At 27.0% G+C, this 25,557-nt stretch overlaps 3 protein-coding genes across 8 annotated transcripts; 1 reads left to right on the top strand and 2 right to left on the bottom strand.

The window, feature by feature from the left end:
* Positions 1–132: 132 nt before the first annotated feature.
* e(y)3 (PHD finger protein enhancer of yellow 3) lies at positions 133–14,178 on the bottom strand. Of its 4 annotated transcripts, none has more exons than XM_035861888.2 (11): positions 13,089–14,178; positions 6,417–13,016; positions 5,933–6,328; positions 5,630–5,842; positions 4,605–4,934; positions 3,914–4,424; positions 3,600–3,781; positions 3,383–3,530; positions 3,096–3,302; positions 1,162–1,277; positions 133–590 (listed from the first exon to the last, which is right to left on the bottom strand). In XM_035861888.2, the coding sequence occupies exons 1-11, from the start codon at positions 13,666–13,668 to the stop codon at positions 475–477; spliced, it is 9,399 nt and encodes a 3,132-aa protein (XP_035717781.2). In that variant the 5' UTR covers positions 13,669–14,178; the 3' UTR covers positions 133–474. The 4 variants fall into 4 exon arrangements, with proteins under 4 accessions (XP_035717781.2, XP_035717782.2, XP_035717780.2 ...); XM_035861889.2 differs by having other exon boundaries at positions 5,630–5,788; XM_035861887.2 differs by having other exon boundaries at positions 5,630–6,328.
* A 504-nt stretch (positions 14,179–14,682) lies between these two features.
* LOC118439789 (uncharacterized) lies at positions 14,683–20,356 on the top strand. Its single transcript, XM_035861893.2, has 17 exons — positions 14,683–14,803; positions 14,899–15,062; positions 15,435–15,700; positions 15,783–15,993; positions 16,060–16,376; positions 16,443–16,652; positions 16,719–16,898; positions 17,003–17,117; positions 17,266–17,462; positions 17,571–17,913; positions 17,991–18,105; positions 18,694–18,796; positions 18,906–19,420; positions 19,559–19,733; positions 19,827–19,996; positions 20,078–20,137; positions 20,262–20,356. Exons 2-17 carry the CDS (start codon positions 15,006–15,008, stop codon positions 20,339–20,341), a joined length of 3,114 nt encoding a protein of 1,037 aa, XP_035717786.2. The 5' UTR covers positions 14,683–14,803; positions 14,899–15,005; the 3' UTR covers positions 20,342–20,356.
* A 49-nt stretch (positions 20,357–20,405) lies between these two features.
* LOC118451622 (thioredoxin domain-containing protein 11) lies at positions 20,406–25,520 on the bottom strand. Of its 3 annotated transcripts, none has more exons than XM_085655264.1 (11): positions 25,307–25,520; positions 24,861–25,158; positions 24,445–24,655; positions 24,128–24,358; positions 23,842–24,048; positions 23,545–23,742; positions 23,007–23,443; positions 22,633–22,936; positions 22,284–22,514; positions 22,020–22,213; positions 20,557–21,942 (listed from the first exon to the last, which is right to left on the bottom strand). In XM_085655264.1, exons 2-11 carry the CDS (start codon positions 25,073–25,075, stop codon positions 21,438–21,440), a joined length of 2,733 nt encoding a protein of 910 aa, XP_085511390.1. In that variant the 5' UTR covers positions 25,076–25,158; positions 25,307–25,520; the 3' UTR covers positions 20,557–21,437. The 3 variants fall into 3 exon arrangements, with proteins under 3 accessions (XP_035744275.2, XP_085511390.1, XP_085511389.1); XM_085655263.1 differs by having other exon boundaries at positions 20,558–21,942; positions 24,861–25,231; positions 25,307–25,519; XM_035888382.2 differs by lacking the exon at positions 25,307–25,520 and having other exon boundaries at positions 20,406–21,942; positions 24,850–24,992.
* Between the last annotated feature and the right edge of the window lie 37 nt (positions 25,521–25,557).

Below are 25,557 nucleotides of genomic sequence, written 5' to 3'. Positions count from 1 at the left end.
ATAATTGTACTAATCATAAAAAATATTTTCAAAGTATATACCTATTTATAAAATCTAAAATTCCTAATCGAATAATTAAATAAGAATAATTCTTGCAATTTTACACAGAAAATTATTATATCTTATAATGTGCTTATTTGTTGATTATGGGCAACATGCTTGAATTATTTTATAAAGAATATAGTTTTACTATTTGATATTATGGACGAATTTTAATGAATATACAAGTGCGATAAGTAAAAGTACATATTATTCTACAATAAAATTAGAAATTTTTACAGATAGAATATATAACTTATATAAACATATATATATACAGTCAGCTTTTGCTTCAAGCATAAAAAATTGAATAGAGAATAAAAATGATAATTTCTTAATATTATATATTGCCGAACAAGTATCTTCTGATGTTTTAAAATATAAGGCTTGTCATTCACATGAACAAAATACAGTTTACATATAGATATAATTTTTTCATGTCTTGAATACTTTTGATACCAAGGGTTTCATTAATGGTTGTCGATTTGGAGCACAGAAATCACATAAATAATTCTTTTTATCAAATACCAGTCCTTTAGTCTCCACGCAACCTAAACACATATATATAATGAGTTAATAAGTTAACATTTTAAAAAGTTCATTAAACACTTCATTATATAACATTAAACATAAAATATCGAAGTATATATCATATTACTAAATTCTTATATCATATATATCATAAACAATGAACTTTATTTAAAAATTTATATTCCCTTTTTTCAATATCTGCAAAATTGGTTTAGATATATTAATTTTAGAATGAAATATTAAAAAATATATATTCTCAATATACTTTTAATTAATCTTATAATTATCTGCTATTTCATATGAATTAAAAAGAAATGAATGAGTTTAATATAAGTTAGTTAGAAATGTATTAGTATTGTGAAATAGATTTCCCTCATGCATAATATAACTTAAGACTTAAAAAGGAAATTGTAAATATTTTATATAATACAAAACATATACATATACTTTACATGTAATGATTAATATGTACTTGTATAGACATACTTATATAGATATTAATGAGTTGCAGATATAACATGCATATGATTAATTAATTTAATGTAATGTATTAATTACATTATAGAATTGTATGACAATTGATATCAATACCTAAATGCAGATATTTATCACATGCGCTGCAATGCACTAGATTCGCCTCCAGGTCGAGTCTTGAGGCAGTATGACAGCGACTGCAGTGTGGGCAATAGCGACCCTTTCGCCATAGCCTTGTTAATTTATAAAGATCATGGTGTTAGTAAAATTGATTAAGTTGTAATGTTATGATGTCTACTATGATAAACTACACAACTAAATATTTTTATCACGAATTACGCTTTTATCCAAGTATTAACTAAACTAACGCACACTCCTTTTATCAAAACGAAAGTAACTTTACAGATTGATAAAATAAACAAAAAACGATTTATAAAAAGTTATAGTTATCATATTTTTTATATATTTATAATTAAATGAAAATATACTTATTTGATATGTGCATGCAGTTTTAGTTAGTAACTTATGAATGATGTAAAATAAATAATATTAGAAAATATTACAATGTGACAATATCATGTACAAAGATGAAAATGAAAATGTGAATATGTAGATCGACATTAATAATTAATCCTTATCGGACGTTAGCTTTTTTTACTTGATTCTCACTAGATTATAGTTGGTTTCGGCAAATATGTCAAAAATTTTCAGTATTATAAGAATAACATTTTTGTTAGAAATATAGTCCAGAAAATTTTTGATTTTCGAAAATCTTGTTATTGGATAACTATTATTGTTCAGATTTTGATGGAGCACCCAAAAAATTTGAAAAAAAACGCTCCCTCTTAAAAATCTTAGCAAAAAATGGTATATTGCACGTGAAGTCTTTGGGAAAATAATCTTTTGTCACTTAAATAGATTGTACCCATTTTCAAAATCACACCAAAAACAGCAAACATTTCCTCATACAAAATGTTTTTCCAATTTTCTCAAACTTATCTAGCGAATAATTCTTTCTTTGCAATTTGTTCGCGTTATATAAGTTTGTTTGCGTTATAATTTTCATTATGAATTCGTTAGTAATAAATTTTTCGAAATAATCTATAGGCTGCTGAACATTTCCAAAAATTTGGCGATTGATATTTGTAAAAGGAATCTTACTAGGGAGACCATCATCACTCTCGATTTCAATCCAATCATCGTCTGAGTTATCAACATTTTCTATTTTTACATCATTTTCTTCTTCACTTGAATATTTTATAGGCATGGATTTTCTTTTCTTAGTATATAATAAAATGTGATTGCTAGTCTCATGACTAGAATCAAAATCACTTTGAAAATTATTTTCAAAATATTCACAGTCACTGTCACTATCGAAATTTATAAAATTTTCTTTATTCATTTTTGAACTCAATATATTAAAAATTGGGTACAAAAGGCAGTGATATATCACTGATAATGTCAATTGCTCCGTTGTTGTAAATGACAAGGCAATCGTGCCCGTATTTCAGAGAACGAGTTTCGACAGATTGTTGTCACCTCCCACATGACGTACAACCGCAGTGACAAAGTGTTGTCACGTGAGAGATGACTTACGACCGATAAGGGTTAATATATACATACATTTAACAAATGATTAAATTAATAAAAATGTAGTAATTGTAATGATTCACTAATATTCCATTCATATAATTCAGCTGTTCATAAAAATATATTAAACAATTAAACGAAAAAATCCAAAAATTTTAATTTTACCATAAAATATAATATTAAATAATCAAATATGTTTCATATTCATGAAAACATTTTCATATTTAATGCCTATGAATAAAACATCCTTTTTTAAATATGTAATATTATGGATATGAAGAATTAGTTACAATAATTTGTACGAAAACGTACTTAGTATAGTAAAAAAACTCATCAAAAACATTAAGCAAACTCTTGAAAAAATTTTGAATAATTTTTAATTTGCACAAAGAGATATTATTTATGTTATTTATTTTTCATATCTATGATATATTTATGTATTGTAATATAATTATACTAACTTTGAGCATGGAACACACAATGTGGAAACATAAACACGAGTATTTTTATCACCCTTCTTATATTCATGTTGCCATTGTGCTACACTGTTTCTATCAGAATTAGCACCTCCAGGTTCTTTTGAACCACAATTTGCGCACACAGCACATTCTTGACAGTGCCATCTTCCAACAGGTACTCGTCGAAGACCAACACAATATATGTGATATCTATAAAGAATAATAACAATGTATTTTAAAATTTTTATTTATTTATTAAACAAATACACACACAGAGAGAATAAACCTACCCACGATCACACATATCACAAAATAACATTTTATCTTCATCTGCTGGATCATGACATTGTGCACATGTTTTACAGTCAGTACACTGCCAGGCATAAGATTGAATATGTGGAACCATATCTAGTGTTAATTCTATACATGATGGATGAACTATAAAAATATATAACCAGTTATAAAACATATTTTTATAATATAACCAAAATGATAATCATAATTTACCATTTCCATTACAAGTTCCACATTGTATTAATATTTCATTTTTGCCGTGTTTATTTAACATTTTTAAGCACATTTTGCATTTTAATTTAGTTTCTTCTTTTTGGTTACTTATTTCCATATCTACATCATCCATTGTTGATTGAGACCCTTCTGTATCTTGTGTTCCTTCACTGGAGGTGGAACTAAAAATTTAATAATTATAATACTGAAATATCAAGATCAGGATTATTATAATGTAAATCTTGATATTAACTAAATAGATTACATGTAATTTTAATAACATTTAAACGAAATATTTAATTTATAACAGATACCTTGAATCATCAGTTGAAGTATCACTATCACTATCACTTTGTGAACCTTCAGATTGACTATCAAACTTACGTTCATTTGGCCGCATAGGACCATACAAAACTGTGTTAAGAGGATAATATCTCAATTCAGCAGGTGTATATTCGCGATAATAATCAGTATATTGACCTGGTATCAAAGCTACAGGGTAATGACTTATCTTTCGATCTGTTTCAAACTTGTGGTGTTTCTTTGGCACATGAATAGTGAAAGTCTGCAAATCTAAGCTACATTTTCTGTTTTCTTTACGTGATTTATTTAAATTAATATTCCACGATAAAGCAGACTGTATTGCCATTTCTGCTAAATCTATTCTGTTCCTTTCAGCATTTGCTGCTGCTGTTAATTCTTTCTGCTTTTTGGAATGTTCTTTAACTTGTTTTTCTCGCATATGTTTTCGATACTCCTCATATTGATCAGGAAAATCACTACACATTACATCTAATACTTCAGAACTGCAAACTGCTGTTAAGCCTACACAATAAAATTTTATATATATAAATTCAGTATATATTATTATTATTATTATTATTGTTATTATGAAATATTATAAATGACCAAGAAATAATAATCCACATAGTGAGATGTATGATATATATAATAATATGTAGATATATATAATAATAATAAGTAAAAACAAATTTATTCACTCACCCATATCGCACATTGCTTCACTAACTAATCCATTTTCTCTTAAATAATTTCTTTCTTCCATATCGACCATTCTGCGCTTTAAATCTGGATATTTTCTTTTAAACGACTTCACTCCTAAATATTGTGATATTTGTTCTTGTATCATAAATGTTTCTCCTTTACGATCTAGAGGCCACTCATATTCTGCTATTTTGTCAACAGTAAAGGGACCTTCATCAGGGTCAAAATTAATCTCCATTCTTCGATTCTTTACTTTTACTTTCTCCGATTCAGTAGTTGCAGTACTAAGTACACTTCCTTGAGATTCTTCATTGATTATTGTTTCAGATGCTAAAATATTATTTCTTGTTAAATGAAAACAATATTATACAAATTTCATAAACTTTACTATAATTTTATATAAATTTTCTAATTTACTAATGATTAAAACACTTCAATTAATATTTAAAAAATATATTATATATAGATATCAGAAAGTTAAAAAAATTATAACAATACTTTAACGAAGTCTAGATATTACTAATAAAATCATTCAATGTAATTACATTTAGTCTAATAAATTATAAAATGTATTATATATATAATCTTACTATTATAATATTTTAGTAATAATAACATAAATATTTATGTAATATATACTTTGTGTAAATGCACTGTTGTCACTATTTCACATTCAGATACTTGAGAGATCTTAGGACACAAGAAAAGACCTATTTTTAGATACCTTGGTTGGAGGTTTACCAATACATTTATGCTATGATTTAGCATGACAGTTTAATGTGTGATTTATTCTAATACTTTTATTATATATATTTGATTAATATGAAATAATAATTATTTTACAAAATTAAATAAAAATAATATCAGTGATTTTAAGTATAATATTATATTAGCAATTCCAACATTTTTTAAATTAATAAATTGATTAGTTTATTATGTTAATTATAATTATTCTTTATTTTATTAGTTTATTATGTTAATCATGCATTCTTCAATAACTTTAATTAATTAAAATGTATTAATACCTTGTGTTGATATATTTCTAGCTGGTGTTTGAGATCTTGAATTAGATTCTGCACTCATTCTTGTTTCTTCATCAATAACTTGTAAAGAAGGCACTGGTTCATTTTTGGATGTAGCTTCTGTTTGTCTTTTTGATGTTGGTGTTAACCAATTAGGATGTCCTGGAGGTATAAGCATTTCCTTACTTTCATGTCCAGTAGATTTTGCATTTTCCACTGTTTTTTCAACAATTTTATCAGTAAGAGTCTTTTCTATAGTTTTTTGTCCTTTTTCAGATATTATATTTATCAATTCTCTTTCATTACCTTTACAGTCTAATAATGTTGATCCCATTGTTGATTTTGCTAATAATTTTTCTTCTTCGATACCAGATCCCATAACAGATTCTATTTGAGTATTAACATTAGAATCTAAAATTGTAGTTTTAGGAATATCCATTTGTTTTACACCATCTTTTCGAACTGTTAATAAAGATTGTTTTTCAATTTTACATATAGTGTTTATATTTTTTATATCTATAGGGGGTTGTTTAAGAGCTTTATATAATTCAGATGATTTCCTCAAGGGCTGTTCTTGTTTTGGAGATTCATCTAAAGTAATTATAGCCATTGTAGAAGCTTCTATTGCATTCAAATCTTGTTCAATTCTGGGCTTCTTACTAAGTGGAAGATCTGAATTGTCTAACTTTCTCTTTCCACGACCTAGATAAAAGTTGTTCACATAATGTATTATCATCTTTCTACAGAAATGTACAACGCTAACATATATTAATGATGTACATGTACTTACCTCTACCACGTCCTCTTTTAGGTGGTGCATAACTTTTTTGATTTCTACATGTTCTCCTAGGTCTTTCATTTTCTCTATGTTCTAGTTGGACAACTTGTGATACCTCATCCAAAGCCAATGGATCTCGAGGTATCAATATTTGCGTTGAAGTATGTGTCAGTGGTGGAAGTGGATTTCTACGTGGCCTGCCTCGTTTTTTGGGCATTTTAACTTCAGGCATTCGGATTGCTGGTACTTCTTCTATTATCATGACATCTTGACTAGAGTTTGAATTTTCATTAACAATTATTAATTCAGGTCTATGTTCAATTATTTCACAATCTGAACCAATTGGAGAATTAGTAACATTTTTACTTAACATATCCTTTAGTTTATCACTCATAGAAACATCCACTTGTTTGGATGGTCTTACTTGTGTAATACTAATTTCTTGGCTTATAACATTCATTTGTTGACGACTAATTAAACTTGTTTTTGGATCAAATAATAGTTGTTTTTGATCTCTCGATATAACTGGTTGTATGGTAACTTCTGGTAAAATTTGTGACAAATGCGTTTCTAATTTTGATTTTTTCATCTCGATTGGTGATATTGTTATTTCTTTTCGCTTAGAAGATAATTCACTAGCATTTTCCATTTTTTTCCCTTGTATTTGTACTGGTTCAATAGTTAATTCAGAACGAGTATTTTGCATAATTGTTGAATGTCCAGTCTTAAGGATCTTCAATGGTGAGTCTTTGTGCAATACAGACTCTTTATATCTATGAGGAAAATTATTCGTTGTTTCTACAGTATCTTTAAATTTATGAATAGAATCTCCATGTACTTCACAAGGTACAATTGTTGGATGTCCAGTTTTTGATAACTTTATTTTCATTTCTAATGGAGATTCAGTTTCTTTTCTTTTTTGTTGTTTCTCTTTTTTCTCAGAATCTGTTATTAAAGGAGCATCACTAGTTTTTGATGTTTTTATTTTTGCACATACAGAAGTATCACAATTTTTTTGATACTCTATATCCGATTTGTTGATATTTTTATTTATATTATTATCTATTACTTCATTTTGTATTATCGAAGCATCTCCTGTTTTTGAAAGTTTAATCTTCATTCCAATTGGAGATTCTGTCCGTTTAGGTAAGTCTTTTAATGTTTCTTTGCACTTATGCTCATCTACTTGTTCTTGTTTATCAGGAGGAACTATTGATGCATCACCAGATTTTGAAAACTTTATTTTCATACCAATAGATTCTATCCTTTGAGATGAATCATGATTACTTTCATGTCGATCTATCAATTCTGGTAAACCTACAGATGTTTCTCCATATTTCATCATTTTAATTTTCATTCCACATGAAACCTCTGTGCATTTTGTTGAATCTTGAGATACGTCTATTTTTTCTTTTTGTTTAATTTCCTTCGTGTCATCTGAAACTTCGGAATGTATAATAGATGCATCTCCACTTTTTGATAATTTTATTTTCATTCCAAAGGGAGATTCTGTTCGTTTTGGTGTATCAGAAATATCTACTTTTTCTTTCATTTCTTCAGAATTATCTATGGAAATTATAGATGCCCCACTTTTTGTTTTTGATAATTTAATTTTCATTCCAATTGGAGAATCTGTGCGTTTAGGAATTTCTGGAGACGCTTCCAGTTTTTCTTTTGATTTGGCTACTATATCTTTTCCTTCATCTGTTGCATCAGGGGATACAATAGATACATCTCCACTCTTTGATAATTTCAGTTTCATACCGATTGGAGATTCAGTTCTTTTTGGTAGATCAGAAATAGTTTCTACTTTTTCTTTTAATTTTCCATCTTTATGATCTTCACACATTTCTTGTTTTTCTGGTTGTACAATGGAAGCATCTCCAGTTTTCAAAAGTTTAATTTTCATTCCTATAGGAGAATCTATTCTTTTTGGGCTTCCCTGCATAACATCTAGTTTTTCTTTATATTTTGTTGTGATATCTTTTGAATCTTGTTGTACAATGGAAGCATCACCAGTTTTTGATAATTTGATTTTCATTCCTAATGGAGATTCTGTTCTTTTAGTTTCTTCAAATTTATGCTTTATTTCCTTTAAATCATCCATAGATTCGTATTTTTCCGTTGGTAAAATTGAAGCATCTCCTGTCTTTGATAACTTAATTTTCATGCCAATAGGAGATAATGATGCTGCACTCTCTGTATGCCATTGATTTACATCTTCAATGTTTTCATTTGATATTATAGAAGGATGTCCACCTTTTGAAAGCTTTAATTTAATTTTTCCTAATTTTTGACCCGGACTATCTTCTGGATTTGGTGAATTAGTTGCTGATCGAATTTTTGGACTTTTAGGCGATCTTGGCTCAGCACATTCTGCAATTGCAGATTTAACAATCTTTAGTATGATTCTTGGAGATCCAACATTTTCAAAATCATATTTTTCTATTTCCTTTTTAGGTGTATCTACAATTTTGGATTCTCTGTTTTCGATAGATTTCGGTGATTCTAACATTTTTTGATATACAGACATTTTTGCATCTTTTGGTATTAGAAGACTATCTTTTGTACTTGTTAATGTTTCACACATTTTTGTTATGTCTGATGTAGGAATTTCTATTTTTGGTGGTTCTTTCAAACGTTCTTCCAAAATTGAAATTTTGGGAATAGATTCAGCTATTATTGCCATTCTATCTGATATTTTAGAATTTACAGAACTTGTACTAGGTACATTTGAATTATATAATATTTGTTCACTAGACATTTTCTCTGTAGTTGTGTTAAAATAAGAAGCGATTGTTGAAGGAACATTTTCTATTTTTTCTTTATTTTCTTTCAATTTATTTTCTTCAATACAAGATATAGAAGTATTTACTTTAATTTGTTCAGCAAGTTTCCGTTCATTTTCCAATTTTGCTGCTTCTGATATAATCTCAGCTTCAGATATAGAAATAGAATCAGAAGTAATTCTTTGTAATTCAACTACCAATTCAGAAGTATCATTGCAAATATCTTCATCCTGTACAAAAAGATTTGAATTTGCTTGTTTTGATATATCATTAACAACACTTTCTACCATTTTTGGAGAAAGAACCAAAGAAGACTCTACTGCTTGCTCTTCTGACTCTTGTAAAAATTTTACAGCAGATTCTAATTCTGAAATATCAGGAGTGGCCTGATTGCTGTCTATATCAAGAGAAGTCTCATTCAGATGTTCATCTTGATTTGTATTTTCTAAAAGAATATTTTGCGGAATTTCTAATTTAGAAGTTCCTTTTTCTAAATTTTCTACAGATTCAAGTGGATTCCCGATATAATCAATATTTAGATCATTACTTTGTAAAGAATTATTAACATCCAGTTGTTTTTGTAAATTTACATCATCTGAATTTTTAGTTATAGACATAGTTATTATATCATCATTGATTTTTAATAATTCTTTTGGTTTACATGTTATATTCATTTCAATTTTATCTTGATCACAAGTTTCAATATTTATTTTACCAGTAGTTTCTTCCAATGATACATCATTTCTATCTGTTAAGCAATTATTAATAACATGTTCTATATAATCTGGATTTTCTGGTATAGATGATGTATCTTCAGACTGCTGAAGAAAAAGTGTCATATCTACATTTTTATCTATTGCTTCTACTTGTTCTTGTACTTCTTCTTCTATTTTTGCATGTTTTATTGTTACTTCATCACTTTCAGGTATTAAGTCAAGATTTAATAATTCTTCTAGTGAGTCTAAATTTGGTGCTTCTATTGGATCTTCTATTTCTTTATGGAGCATATCAGATGATACTTCAGGTAATTTTTGAACTAACTCTTTATTTTCATTTTCCACTGTTATCAATTCCACAGATTGTTGAAGACCATCCTCATTTTCATTTCTTGTATTATTTTCTGGACTTAAAAGATGTTTAAGATCAGTTACATTTGTCACATTATCTAAAATACTTTCCATGATGTCTTGAGTATTTTGACATTGTTCTTCTGAAAACATATCTGTCATTTTAGGTGTGTCTTCAAGAATATTTATCAGATTATTTTCTGAAATAGAACTTTTTATACTATCTTCTATATCTGCTTTTTCCATTAATAAACCAGAGTCTTCTGATAAAATAGGAATAGTATTATTAGTTGTGCATACAAACATTTCTACATTTTCATTCTTCTTTTCTTTTTGCAATATATTTTGAAAATTATTTGTATTCTTAAAAGAAGCAGATACATTTATTTCTAGTGTGCCATTTGGTTCTTGATTGATTTCTTTTACATCCTCTTTCGTAATATTTTCTTCAATACTAGATGCTGTAATAGATAAATCTATTTTTTCAACATTTGTAATTAGATCAATTTTCTTTTCCAACATCTTTTTGGTTTGATCTATTTGAGCTTCATTAGTAACTTCATCCAAATTTTCCTTTTTATTAACTATACCTTCATTATTTTTCATAATTTCATTATGTGTTGTGTCATCTATGTCTGGAATATTTTCTAAGTTACATTTTTCTTCAGTTGTTTCACATATTATTTTATCCTCTATTATTTTATTTTCCTCCAAAGAAAAAGATAATGCCTTATTATCATCCAATAATTTTGAAGAAACTATATCTTCTCTTTTATTTGTCTCATATATTATTTTATCTTCTATTATTTTATTTTCTTCCAGAGAAAAGGATGTCTTAGTATTATCTAATAATTTCGGAGAAACTACATCTTTGTTTATGTCTTCTATAAATGTACACGTTTCCTGAATATATTGTTTTTCTTCTTTTATCTCATGAGTTTTAGTTTCTATTTTAAGTAATTGTTCAGAATTACTTTTTTTATTGTCATTTTCTTTTAATGATACTTCATCAATTTGTTTCATAGGTACTTGAAATAAGCATTGCTTCGTACTCATATTATTTTTATCATTTATTTTATTCTTGTCTTGTAATGTTTTAATTGTGCTTTTGTTAAAATCAGGAATTACATCAGTTTTATTATTAGGTTCCTCAATTTCCATTTGCACTGATTCTGTAGATTTGTTGGAAATGGTAATATCTTTGAAACAATCTTTTTTTTCTATTTGTGAGATACAAGTTTCCAATACTTCCGAATTATTAGGAAGTATAGGATCATGCTTTGGTTTAAATCCAGAAACGTCCAATTTTACCATGACAGATTCTGTAGTGTCTGAAAATATTGAAGATTTATTGTTATCTAGAAAATAACAACTTTTGATCAATGAATTTTCTGTAATATTATCAGAAGAACTGAAACTAACTTCAGCTGGATTTTCTATATAATTGGAATTAACATTATTATTAGAAATATTTTTTTCTGAATTAACAGTTGTTGTTAATATATTTGTTGTATTTAACTCTGTACATGCTGAATCAAGAGTATCAGTATTAATAGATATTATTTTTTCAGTCATATTAAAAGTCGTACATAATTCTGTTAAATGTTCTTCATTGTTTGATTCTTCCATTGGTTCTAATTTATTTGTTTGTGATTGTTTTATAACGTCAGGTTGAAAATCTTCTGTTTTATTCATACTATTATTATCTGGAGTAGTTATATTTATTACTTCTGTACAATTCAGATTTCCAATTTCAGATGTATTCCAAATTTCGTCCTGTTCTTTAAAATGATCAACTGTTTCAATAGGGTTGATTTTTTTAGTTTTATATTCTTCTAACTTCTTGTTTCCTGTGTTAGATTCAATTTCTAATGCTTGTATATCTATAAATTTATTATTAGATTTTGAATATGTTTTTTCTAACTGATTATTTATTTCACTTTTTTCTTCTATTACAGTTTTTTCATTTGAAACTATATCTCTTACACGTATTGTTTCTGATTTCTCTTTATATTCAGATAAACATTGCACTTCCTCACATGTATGTTTATTTTCTTTATTATCAAAGACAGGTTGTATTTGCTGTAGTGTTTCTTTTATTGCATTCGATTCAAAATCTGGATTTTTTATATTATGTAACTCTTCTGCATCAAATTTTTTGACTGTAAGACTTGTATCTTGTTTGTCTTCTTTATTTTTTTCTTCTAGATTATATATAGAGATAACTTCCACATTTCTATTGTTGTTAATACTTAATGTTTTTTCTACAATACTGAAATCTTCTGACAGATTTTTATGTTCTAAGGAATCTTTTAATTTCTCTTTAGATATTATATTTTCACATGCAATATTTATGTTATCTATAATCTGTTTCTCATTACTTAGAGTATTTGAATTATCTTCTTCTTTTACATGAAATGTCAGAGAAATATCAGTAAAGGTTAATGGTAATTCATCCTTCCTTAAATCAGTTTCAATTGAATTTGTTTCTTGTGAATCCTCTGATATATATGCTTCACCAATAAGTTGTAAACTTTCGCTAATACCTTCAACGCTAACTAATGTATCTACATCATGTTTTGTATTATAATTCTTAGCATGGTCATTAATTATGCTTACTTTTGAAACTGCAATAGATTTTTCTATTACAGTAGTTTGAGAGAAAACCTCATTTATAGTAGATTCCAATGAAGCATCTGCATTGTGCTTGATATAAGATTCGTCATGGCATCTTGTTCCATGTTCCAAATGAACTTCTATAAAAGAATATCTTCATTATAAATATAGTTATTATAATAAATATAATCTGATTATTTAAGAAAATTTACCTTTAGAGGATATTGTACATACGTTGCTCAAAGATGCAAGATCAGAGTCAGTATCTAAATTAGTATTAGTATTTATACAACTATCTGAATCAAGATTTTCAGATATATTTTTATGTTTACTAGTTTGTAACTGTAATATAGTATTACCACTATCAAAAATATTTATATCAGAGACATTTATAGGGTCTTCTATCACTTGCCGTTCCTTTTCCATAATATTTCTTTCATCGCCAAACTCTTTGTTTTCACCACAAATAATACTCTGATTATCTATGTCTTTACTCTGAGTATTAGACTTTATATTTGTTTGGTTATTCTCTACTTTTGAATCAGTGATTATTTGTGAAAGAGCAGCAATTTCACTTTCTAATGTAGAGTCACTGACAGGGTCTGATTGAACACCAATAATGTCATTTATATCCATAATGCTTAATGCCTCTGTATCATAGGTTTCTGAATCACTGTCGATGCAGTATGGTGCATAACGGTCTGGAGAATCTTCTTTTTTAGATTGTTCTTTTTTTTGTTCCTTATTCTTATCTTTTGAGCCAAATAGGCCCATCTTAGAACTTTCAGACATTGTTTGGGGGCCTAACACAGAGCACAGTATGCCTGCTGTGAAACATCAATGCCTTTATTGTATTTGTTCATACATATATTATATATATATTCACTTAACGCATACGTATACATATACATATCCACATACACACATACATTAAATATACAATGTCAACGAGACATGTATTATTTTTATAATGTATGGATCTATGTTGGCAACGTCTTTGTCATTTTTTTGAACGTATATCATCCATTTAATTATTATCACTGATATAAGTAAGCATAACCAATCTTTTTTGTCGTATAACTATTGATTTTCAACTGGATAAACTACGAACTTTTAATTGGACAAATATATGAAATACTACGCCATAGAATATTTCGAAAGAATACTTATATATTTAAATTTGTAAGTTTATGGAATTAGTACAAATTCCTTTGGTTAAGAAACCAAAGGAATCTTGTATATATTATATTTAATCAACACTCAATCAACCGACGCTTTGATGCATAATCCAACAAACCAGCCAAGTCAGGGCCGCCAAGTTCACTATTGAAGACAAAGCGAAAAAGCGCCTCTACAAAACAGTAAGGTACTAAACAAGTTGGAGTAATATATATATTAGTTTTATATATATGAGATATATATATTCATAATATATAACAAATATATATGTATATATATATATACAACACACACACACATGACATAAGTGTGTGTAAATAAAATATATCATTCCCACAGCAATTTTTGATCTCATATCTTTCAGAAATTTTACAGCAAGAATAAGAAAGTTTGTATGTGAATTAATATATATTCAAACTACACTTGCTAAAAATTGATCAAAATTTCAATTAGAATTCTCTCAGGACTTTTGAAAATTTGAAGAAACTCATCCGCATATCATATTCTACTAATATATTGTATATTAATATACAATTTTTACACATATACAAGTAATATAGCGAGATACTATGTATGAGTTGCTCCTACAAATTTTCGCGCTAAATCTAAAAATGCGCAAAAGTTTCTGCGCAAAGGACTACCATATATACTCATACACACAACATGCATCCTCTCCACTTTCATAAAACGGTTGTGCTACTTGTATCATCGGATCACGAGTACTTTCGCAGCTTATATTGCCACGAATGTACTTTTTGTTTATTAATCATTCCACTACATTATAGCTAAATTATATATTTTTATAGCTTATATTTTACATTCATTGTAACTTAATCTGTACAGATGGTGAAATGTTTAATTCAACTATGGCAGTTGTACACACACGCCGAAATCGATAACGACCAATTATAATTTTTCTGATTATTATAATTTGTCATAAAAAGTCAAAAATGGCAAATAGAAAATCTTCAGTTAATTCGAAAAACACAGATGATCACAGTGTTGAGGTAAAATACTTATAAATTTTCAATCTTCTTTCAAGTTAGTTGTATACTTCAAATTTTTCAATTGTCAAAATCATATGGTTTTTGTAAATGTAAATACTTTAATATATAATAATTTTATTTATGCAAATATTTTTGATTTTGTATATTTTATAAATCTAAATCAGTATGGTATCAATATAAAAATTAGAACGGAAATATGAAAAATATAAAAAATAAAATAAATAATTATTTAAAAATAAAGTTTATTTTTTAATCTATAAGTAGAATTTAAAGAATTATAATAATTGCTTTATATTTTATATGTTAGGTTTGATTTACTTCTATTGAATATTTTTATGAATGTAAATATTAGTATACTTGTTTATTCAACAGACTCTAGCAGAGGTTTTCCGATGTTTTATTTGCATGGAAAAATTACGGGATGCACATCTTTGTCCTCATTGTAGTAAATTATGCTGTTATACATGTATAAGACGTTGGCTGACGGAACAACGCTCACAGTGTCCTCATTGTCGAGCCTCTCTTCATTTACATGAGCTTGTAAATTGTCGATGGGTTGAAGAAGTCACTCAACAACTTGACACTTTACAAGCTGTTGCTATATCTAATTCACGTTATGATGATTCTAATCGGGATAGGTAACATAATATTTTTTGATAACTTGTTAAATGTTAAAATAAATTCAACTATTATTTTTCAAGTAATTTTATTAATTTTTAGATGTACAATACATCAGGAAAAATTATCTGTTTTCTGTTGGACATGTCGTCGGTGTATCTGTCACCAATGTGCATTATGGGGTGGAACACATTCAGGACATACATTCAAACCTTTAGAAGAAGTTTATGAACAACATGTAAATCAAATCAAACTTGAAATAGGGCAATTGAAGAGGAGACTTGTGGAATTAATCAGCATTGTTCAAGAAGTAGTATGTATCTAATTTAAAATTATCATATATGTAAGTTAATAAATAATTAACATATTTATTTACTAGGAAAAAAATGTTGAATCAGTGAGAGCTGCAAAAGATGAAAGAGTGAGAGAAATTAGAAATGCAGTAGAACTAATGATTGTCCGTTTAGATTCCCAATTAAAAGCAAAATTATTAACTTTAATGGGTCAAAAAAATTCTTTAACTTTGGAAACAGAACAATTAGAAATACTGTTACAAGAAGTAGAACATCAGTTGCATACATATACTCGATCAGAACTTATAGCCAAGAGTGTTGACTTGTCTCGAATGATTTATCAAGTGCGAAAAAAACCAATGACAAGTTTTGTTACTGCTCCTGTTCCTGCAGATTTTCACAGGTATATAAAATATTTACATATAAAGGATATTATATAAAAAAAATCATATCTTTTTTATTATTTCAGTGAAATAGTACCAGGATATGATAGTGCCACATTTGCAATGCAGAATTTTACACAATTGCAATTAAAAGCAGATCCAGTATATTCTGCACCCTTGCATGTTAATGGTCTATGTTGGAGGTTGAAAGTATATCCTGATGGCAATGGAGTTGTACGTGGAAACTATTTATCTGTATTTTTAGAACTTAGTGCTGGATTACCTGAGACATCAAAGTAAGTGATCATAATTTAATGTAATAATATATAATTAATATTTTTATTGTTATTTATTTTTTCCAGATATGAATATAGAGTTGAAATGATACATCAAGGTTCGCATGATACAAGTAAAAATATTGTTAGAGAATTTGCTTCAGATTTTGAAATTGGCGAGTGCTGGGGCTATAACAGATTCTTCAGATTAGATTTATTAGCAACAGAAGGTTATTTAAATACAGAATTGGATACGCTTATACTACGGTATGCTTTTTCTTCAGATGTAAAATTTTGATAATTAAAAAGAAAATATGGAATAATATTATTTCTTATACATCCGTAATGTATATCTCCAAAGCAGAAAATAGATTTCAGGTTCGACCGCCGACTTTTTATCAACGGTGTAGAGATCAACAATGGTATATCAGTCAGTTGGTAACAGTTCAAAATCAATATAAGACTCAAATCAATGAATTGAAAGAGGTAATATATAGTAAAACATCGCTATTTTTTAAAATAATTAAACAAAAATAAACTTACAAATTTTTATCATAATGCATTACATAAAAGATTCATTTTGAAATGATCATTACTGCTGTAAATAAACGTCTTAGTATACTTGTACTTATAGAGACTGGCAATGGAGATTTCACGTAATGCAGTAACAGCAACTAAAGTAACTAATGGAAATATAACTCTTACATCAACTGCAAGTATATTGCCTTTAGTTCAGCAAAAACAATCGCAAGGAGCAGGAGATTCTACTTTAAATTGTAATTCTGATTTAACCATTGATACTTATTCAACTGGAAATATTATAATGTCGCAGTAAGTTTTTAAAATAAAAAACATAATATATAGAAGATATATAAAAAATAAAGAGAGAAACAAAAATATGTTGTAGATTTTTATGTAAAAATCTTATTTATTGATTAGGCCTGTTCAAAATACTTCTCCCAATGGCGTTATTAATGAAATAACATCAGAAGATCATTTAATACCTTTGACTGAATTAGGAAACTTAAAAAATATTCATCTTCCTGTATCATCTTCCACATTATCTTCAGTATATTCAAAAGCAAGCGTAAAACAAAATAGCTCTAGTAATATTAATATTGTTGAAACTGAATCACACATACCACATACTACTAATGATGGATCAGTAGGTAATATTCAACCGACAGAAACTAATTCGTCATTGCCATCTTATTCTTCCCCAACAATTCTAAATCAACAACCATTAAATATTTCATCAAGCAGTAGTAGTAGTGACAGTGGCGTAAGTCTACTAAGATATCTTAATATATTTAATGTATATATATTTTTTAATTTTATAGTTGATTTTACTTGTTGTAGGAACTAAATGAGCATGATATATACATAGCTGAATGTGAGAATACTGAACGTACACTAACATTATTAGACGATAATTCCAATGATGAAAATGATGTAGATGATGAAACCATGTCAGGTATCAAGCATAGCATATATTTCATAGTATATACATTAATAATAGATTTTCTTTCTACAAATACATTCAAAAATTATATACTTTGAATTTAAAATTAACTTCCTATTATCTATGTACTATGTTCAAAAACGATTTGCACTTAAAAAAATATGTAATAAATTAGGTACAAGTTCAAATAGAGGTCCACTTTTAGAAGAGGATCTAAGACTTATTTGGCAAGAAAATATACTTGATAAAGATATCTCAAATAAAAAATCGACAAAAATGAATTACAAAGAGGAGAATGTGTAGAAAAAAATATACTACACTTAATGCTCCAAATAATTTTGCGATAAATTTATTAAAAGTAGTACAAACTAAATGAAAATAATTCTAATACATATATAAAAATTATTGATAGTATTAATATTGTATATGACAATAAAGGTTATTCAACTAATATTTTATATTGATATGCACAAAATAAAATTTTATATATGTATATATATTCTTCTTTCAGACTTCTATTGAATTAAAAGTATTATGTTAATAATTATGAATGAAAATTCCTTTGGATAAATATATTTGATAAGTATCTTTATGTTTAAGGTGAAAATGATGTAGAAGTAGCAGAATCATTAATACCATGGATGCAAAATAAACAAAGGATAAGGGAACAAAGTAGTAGAGATGCTATTGCAGAAACATACAGGTATAAACAATTGCTTTTATATTTAAGATCTATAAATTTCTTATTTTATTAATTCTTATTTTAATATAATATAATATTACATTTCATTTTGTATGGGAATATATTGAAGTGAATTAAAGACCAATGAAGGATTAGAAGATGAAATAATGTTGCTTCATCTGTTCGATTTTCAAGATCGAACCCCTGCTTGGACTTCTTTATCCTTTAATAAACGTGCATCTGATACGTCAGCCTCTAGAAGCTCTTTAAACAGTATCAAATTACAAACTTCAGGTCCTTTGTATCGTAGTGCTATATTGCCCACACATCCATCAGGATATTCACACAAACATCACGAACTCGAATCATGTAGTGAGCAAACATTCCCTGATAAGCACTCGAACTATGTAATCCACTCACCTCAAAAAGTTTGTAATAGTAATATTAAACTTGATCAAGTTTCAAATAGTTATCAACAGAGAATTTTTGGCATGCCAGTTTGTGGAAATTATGTAACTCGATCCGAACCTGCCACACGTTCAAACTCTTTAGATTGTGAGAAGGATCTTTCTAAAATGTCTGTTTTTAATAAATTCAATTATGAAATGGAAACAATTAGACCATCAGATTTGATAGCACCAAATGGTAAATAATAAAATATTAAAAAGTTATTGCATAAAATATAATAATGATAAATTTATATCCAAAGGGATAGCAATATATAAAAATATTAGTAATACATATACCAATTTTATGGTGTGGTTAATTAATGTCATGTTTCAGTAATCTTGGACAGTAACAAAGTTGTATCAAAACATTTACTCTCCCGTCGACAATCTTCACCAGCTTCTCCTGCAAGTGTTAGTTCACTGAATAATGAAAGTAATAAAACGTTCAATTTTGAACGACTGATTGAGTCTATTCCATTATCTTCAATATCAAATTCTTCTAAATTAAGGTAAACATTTAAAAAAATAATACTTAATAATATTTATTTATAACCAATATTTTCTTTTCTAATAATTTGTATTTTTTGTTATCATTGAAATAGGAAAAATATTTCACAAGAAGGAAAAGATAACAATTGTACAAGTATGAAAATTCCTGCACTTTCATCAGTACATGAAAATCTCTTGTTATCTGTTAATAATGCAGTAGGAACAGATACATCAAACCCCAATAATTATAGTTGGGCTCCTGCATTATATCCTCATAAATATGGTATATATGATATAATAACAATTATTATTATTTTCAGGATGTAAACTTTTATAAATTAAATTAATCTTTTTCTTATTATAGTTCAAAAAAGTGTTACAGAAACAATTGTACAAGGTACATCAACTGAAAAATTGGAGAAAAGTAATCGTGATAAATAAATGAAATTTTAAAAAATAATTGTTTGATACCTTTAATTTTTTAATGATATATATATACATATATATCATAAAAGTATATATTATGATGCATTAAATAATTTTTTTAGCGCCACTATGCATTAATCTGGGAAAGAAATTCTCTTATCTTCATATCAAGCATTTCTTATTTTGCTGGTCAAATTGTTAAATAAAATTGTGATGTGATTGTAATGAATCAGTAATTATTACATTCTTTGTACACATTTTACATATTGTTTATAATATAATCATGACTGTCCAAATATAGATAGTTCATGACGAATTTATAATATTTTCTTATTGTTTCCTATTAATTTATTTATTTATACAAATAGAAGATATAAAAAATATTATTTATCTTTAAAAAAAATAAGTAAGAAGTAAGAAGTAAAAATCATGAAGATCCAGATATCAATATTCTTAAAATTGTTCTTTTTTATAGCAGTAGATCAAACAAACTTAAAAGCATCAAGTTTGAATATATTATTAAAAGAACAGCAAGAACATTATAATGAAAGTAAATTATATGCTCCTTTCCTTGTCTCGCATTTGTTGTTCATAAATAACTTCAAATAAGAGTTAAATAATATACTAATGATATATAACAGATATATGACAGGATTCTCAAAGATAATTTTTCAACAAAAGTGTTTATATAATTTCCCAATGTAAATTTTAAACTTTTAGATAAAAATTTTCTATAATTTTTATAAAATCAGATAATATAAAAGTCCATGAAAAAGTGCTGTATAAAAAAAGACATTTTAAATATTTATCATAAACATCAATGCAATCAATATAGTTATATATATAAGTCCGCTATTAGTTGATAATTTCGATAAAAATATAGTTTAAGAAATAAGATTCTTTTCTCCTTTTTGAATAAGCAAATTTTGCGGCACAATTCTCATTTTTCCTATTCAGATTTGTTTACATTTTCAATCGAATTGATTGAAAAGATGTTAAACATGAGTGATTTGCTTTGATATACATATGTCCCATTAATTTAGTAATTTAAATTAAAATTTAAGCAGTATTGTTTGAACATTAAACAAAATTATATAAAACAAAATTATATAAATATATAAAAAATCAAAAATGATTTCCTTTATAAACGTACATTTTTTTAAAGAATTTTCAATAAATTAAAATAAAATTTACTAATAATTATCTATTGTAAATAAAATTTGAATTCTTAAAAGCAAAACTCGGGGGAAAGTATGGCACATAAATACCAATATAGTAGAACTACTATCAAGTAGATATCACAATTCGTTTTTCAGTATTTTTCCTTTAGGAGTATTAACTTTTTGTACAATTCGCATAATTCTTGTTTTATTGGAAATAATTTTACTATCTAATTCTAATAATCTAAGAATTCTATAATATTCTCTAAATCTTTTTCGAATTATATGAACTATATGTTGATCTTCAGCAAGGTCAATAGTTGATCCCAATATTAAATGTATGTATCTAATATGTTCTAATTTTAATAAAATAATTTTTTTCTTATTTCTAGCAGTTTTTTGATCAATGAAATTTAAATGTCGCCTTAACTTTCTATAATCATGTAGAAGTTGTTCAATAATTTCTAAACACAGCCAACGTATACGAACAATACATTTGTCTGGTGGATCACTAGCACTTAACAAACAAATATTTGTTAAAGCTTCAACACGTGAATCTCCATCTAAATTTGCTAATACATAATTAAGTAAATTTGGAATGTTAATAGGTAAAGAAAATGGAAATACTGTACTGTCCTCTTTCCTGAAAATAAATATATTCATATCATAACAATCACATTAACTATTGTATAATTTTTGTATTAAATAAATTCTCATTACCTCCTAGCTGGGAAAAACAAAATAGATGGGAAGCGATCCATACTATATTCCCATGGTAAATCGTTATTATCTCCATCTATACGTACAAATATAAGATGATCCATTGCGAACAAATAATGTGCTACCATCAAGTAAACATAAGATATTGCACTACAAAATGCGCAATAAGGAGAGTAATACAATACAACCACGTCCTATTAACAAATCATTAAAAATGATGTAGTATTTCATATTATCTAATTATTGAATTTAACTTGTATTTACCTTAGTTGCATCCAAGATAGTGTCTAAAAATGTTTCACTTGTCAAATCTGGTATACACATTTTCAATGTATTTTTCTGATCACATTTAATTTTGGTTTTAAATTTTTGTACAAAGCAACGTGAGTTGTCAGATCGTAATGTGCGTTGTAAAAAACCTTGAGTATAATTATTTATAAATTCTATAACAGCATTCTTATTAAAATCTTCTTGCATAACATATTCACTTTCTTGCTGAAATATATAATAATATTACAGCTTAAATAATTTAATTAATGAAAAAGCACATATGGAAACAAGAAAGATGAAGAAAAAACAATATGTGTAAAAAAATATTAGCAGTACAGCTTACAGCAACATCTAAAATGATAGCAGCAGTTTTATCTTTTTTTTTCAAAACATCAATTCCCAAACCTTCTGCAAAATGAAAATAATGTAGACTATCAATTGCTATCAAAGACAATGTCCTATTTATGTTACATAAAGATTTTATTAAACTTATATTAGACTTTTCAAAAGAATCTTGAGGAAAAACTGGCTCGTGATATCTATGTGCAGCAAACGATCTTTTACAGTTTTCTTTTAAAAGAGCATGTTTTATTGCGATAGGAGATTGTCGATCATTTTCATCAGACTGTGATATTTTATACTCCGAACTGAAATATAGATATAATTCATTAATATTATAGTGTACTCTTCACTTATATTCTGTAACATTTTGTATACCTTTTCAAATTCACATTTTCATGTAAATTTATTGAAATATGTTCTTGATTACAACAAAATTCCTGTTCAGCTTGAGTATTTTCTAACAATGGTATTGTAAAAATATCTATTTTCTTACAAACATAAGCATTTTTTTCGTGAATAGAAGTACAAGATAGCTCCCTATCTACTGAATTCAGTACTTCCTTTTTGCATAAAACACATTTATTCATAAAAATCTTTGCACAACAACTACTATTAATCCACTGCTGAACAGAAACACTGATTGTAGGTTCATTTTTTTTCATTTCACTTTCACTTACAAGATAGGTACACTTTTCATTTTTTTTAATGTAACGAGACATTGCTGTATAGCGTTTATGTTGAAGACGCGTAATAATATCTTTCACTAAAAGATTATTTGCACAATTATAGTACTGTAATCCAACTTCTCTAATCTAAAAAATAGTTATAAGATTATATATATATATAAATTTTTTTTTTAAGTAATATATTATTAAATAATAATATGTGTAGTAGTATAAATTTTATAACATACCAGATTATAATTATAATTTTCATAATGTAAAGGATTACGTGGTGTAAACAAAAAAAAAACAGGTCCTTCTCGAAGATAAGGTGCAAGAGTTAGAGCTTTGATTCCAGGAGGTTGAAGCCATAATGTTGGTTGATGAATTGAGTTAGTAATCCAATTTAATATATTTTCTGGTGTCCATTCTTTATCATCTGGATAATTCTAAATGTAAAAATTGTTTTTTGAAATCGTTTATATAAAATATAACGGCAAATATGTTAATGTGAAAATATAAAAATAAATATATAAATTTCTATTTACCAAAGTTTCATTCCACATAAATAAAGATGCAGAAGGAGATTTTATAACTCCATAATTGGATTGACTAGATAATGCATTTGTTACAGCAGCAAATGCCACTTCTCTATTAGGATCCTTTTCTAATGATCTTATAGCAGATTTATAAAATTCTTTATACCCTGGACTGGTAGCCACTCCAGTAAAATTAAAATAACCTACAATTACAGCCTGCAATGAATAAACAGAATGCAATAAAATACAAATTTTTTTATAATTACAGAAGTTTCTACCAATCTCTTGCACTTACATCATAAGTAACAAGCAATTGTTTTACATATTCTTTATTTGTTATCCTAATAATCGGATTTATAAATGCATGAAGAAATCGAATCATATATGGTGCAGTACGTATGCCTCTGTACTGTATACCTGAATCTCTTGCCGGATAAAGTATAAGAACTGGATAACTTTGTATTTTATTGTATTGAGCTCTGCATTCTGAATTTGGATGCCAACAATTAATGGCTGTAAAAAATATCTAAAAAGAAAATTTAATAAAACAATAATAATAAAGCAAAATAAAATTTATGCTGTATATAAGATTTATTCATTAAGTTTTTATACCTGTGGATAATAATACTCAGCTACTTTTTCAAATTCATCACGTATTACTTGGCTTTCTGCATCCCATGGAGCATAATACATAACAAAACTAAATTCTGTATCTGTGACTCTTTCTATCATAGCACTTAAATGACCTTTGTAAAAATCTAGAACAATGGAACTTTGATTGAAAAATGGTCTTGCAGCTGGAGGTTTCGATATTTTTGGTGGTCTGTAAATAAAATAATTAACAATATTACAAATATTATAATTTAAATAATTTGTATATAGGCAATTTCTTTAAAGATAGTTTTTATAATTCTTATTTTCTAAAGTACATTGCAAGCTAAACAATAAATTTAAAAACTAATATCTAAAAAAAATACCGGTGAAGGTTATAAAATAATTATAAACATTCAACACAACCTAAAACTTACGAACTGTGAAGCGCAGCTAGTGCGGTAAACATGACAGCAAGAATGAAACAAATTATTTCCGTTGCATAAGAAAACATCTTGCTTGCCAATTTTTGTTCTATCGTGGAACTTTGACTTGATTCTTTAGCCACGTTGTTACTTCCTGAATCCGAGATAGTCGAGCGCAAGTTATCAGCATTTCTCAACGAGCTTGTTTCGCGCGCTTCGTTTGACATTATCCGTGAAACCAAAAGAAAATTAAAGAATGAAATCCTGTTTATTCACATTCATAACAAACTTCTCATTTTCCTCTGTGAATCTATCACAGAAAATAATGACTGATTTAATTAAGAGAGATTAGGCGGGCTCTCTCTAGACTCGTTCTGGTTTGTCTATATATATATATATATTAACAAAGCGGAAACAGCTGACCACTTGATAACACATTAAAATATGTTTAAACTTACAATAAATATAATTGTGCAATCAAGAATGGATAATGTCATGCTTATATCAAATTTTTATTATCAATCAGATACATATTAAAAAAAAAAAAAAGAAAAAACCAACTGTATTCTTTCATCATATGTATCTTTATTATTTTCTTTTACTTAATATGTTCACAATCAGAAATTTTAACATAAACAGTAATTACTACTAATCGACCTGAAAAGATGTTAACCTAAAGATTAATCTATTATTTCTTTCAATTTTCAAT

Source organism: Vespa mandarinia, chromosome 2 (genome assembly GCF_050613455.1).
Source record: "Vespa mandarinia isolate Hongniang chromosome 2, ASM5061345v1, whole genome shotgun sequence".
Taxonomy (NCBI): Eukaryota; Metazoa; Arthropoda; class Insecta; order Hymenoptera; family Vespidae; genus Vespa; species Vespa mandarinia.
This window is presented reverse-complemented; position numbering and strand designations above follow the sequence as displayed.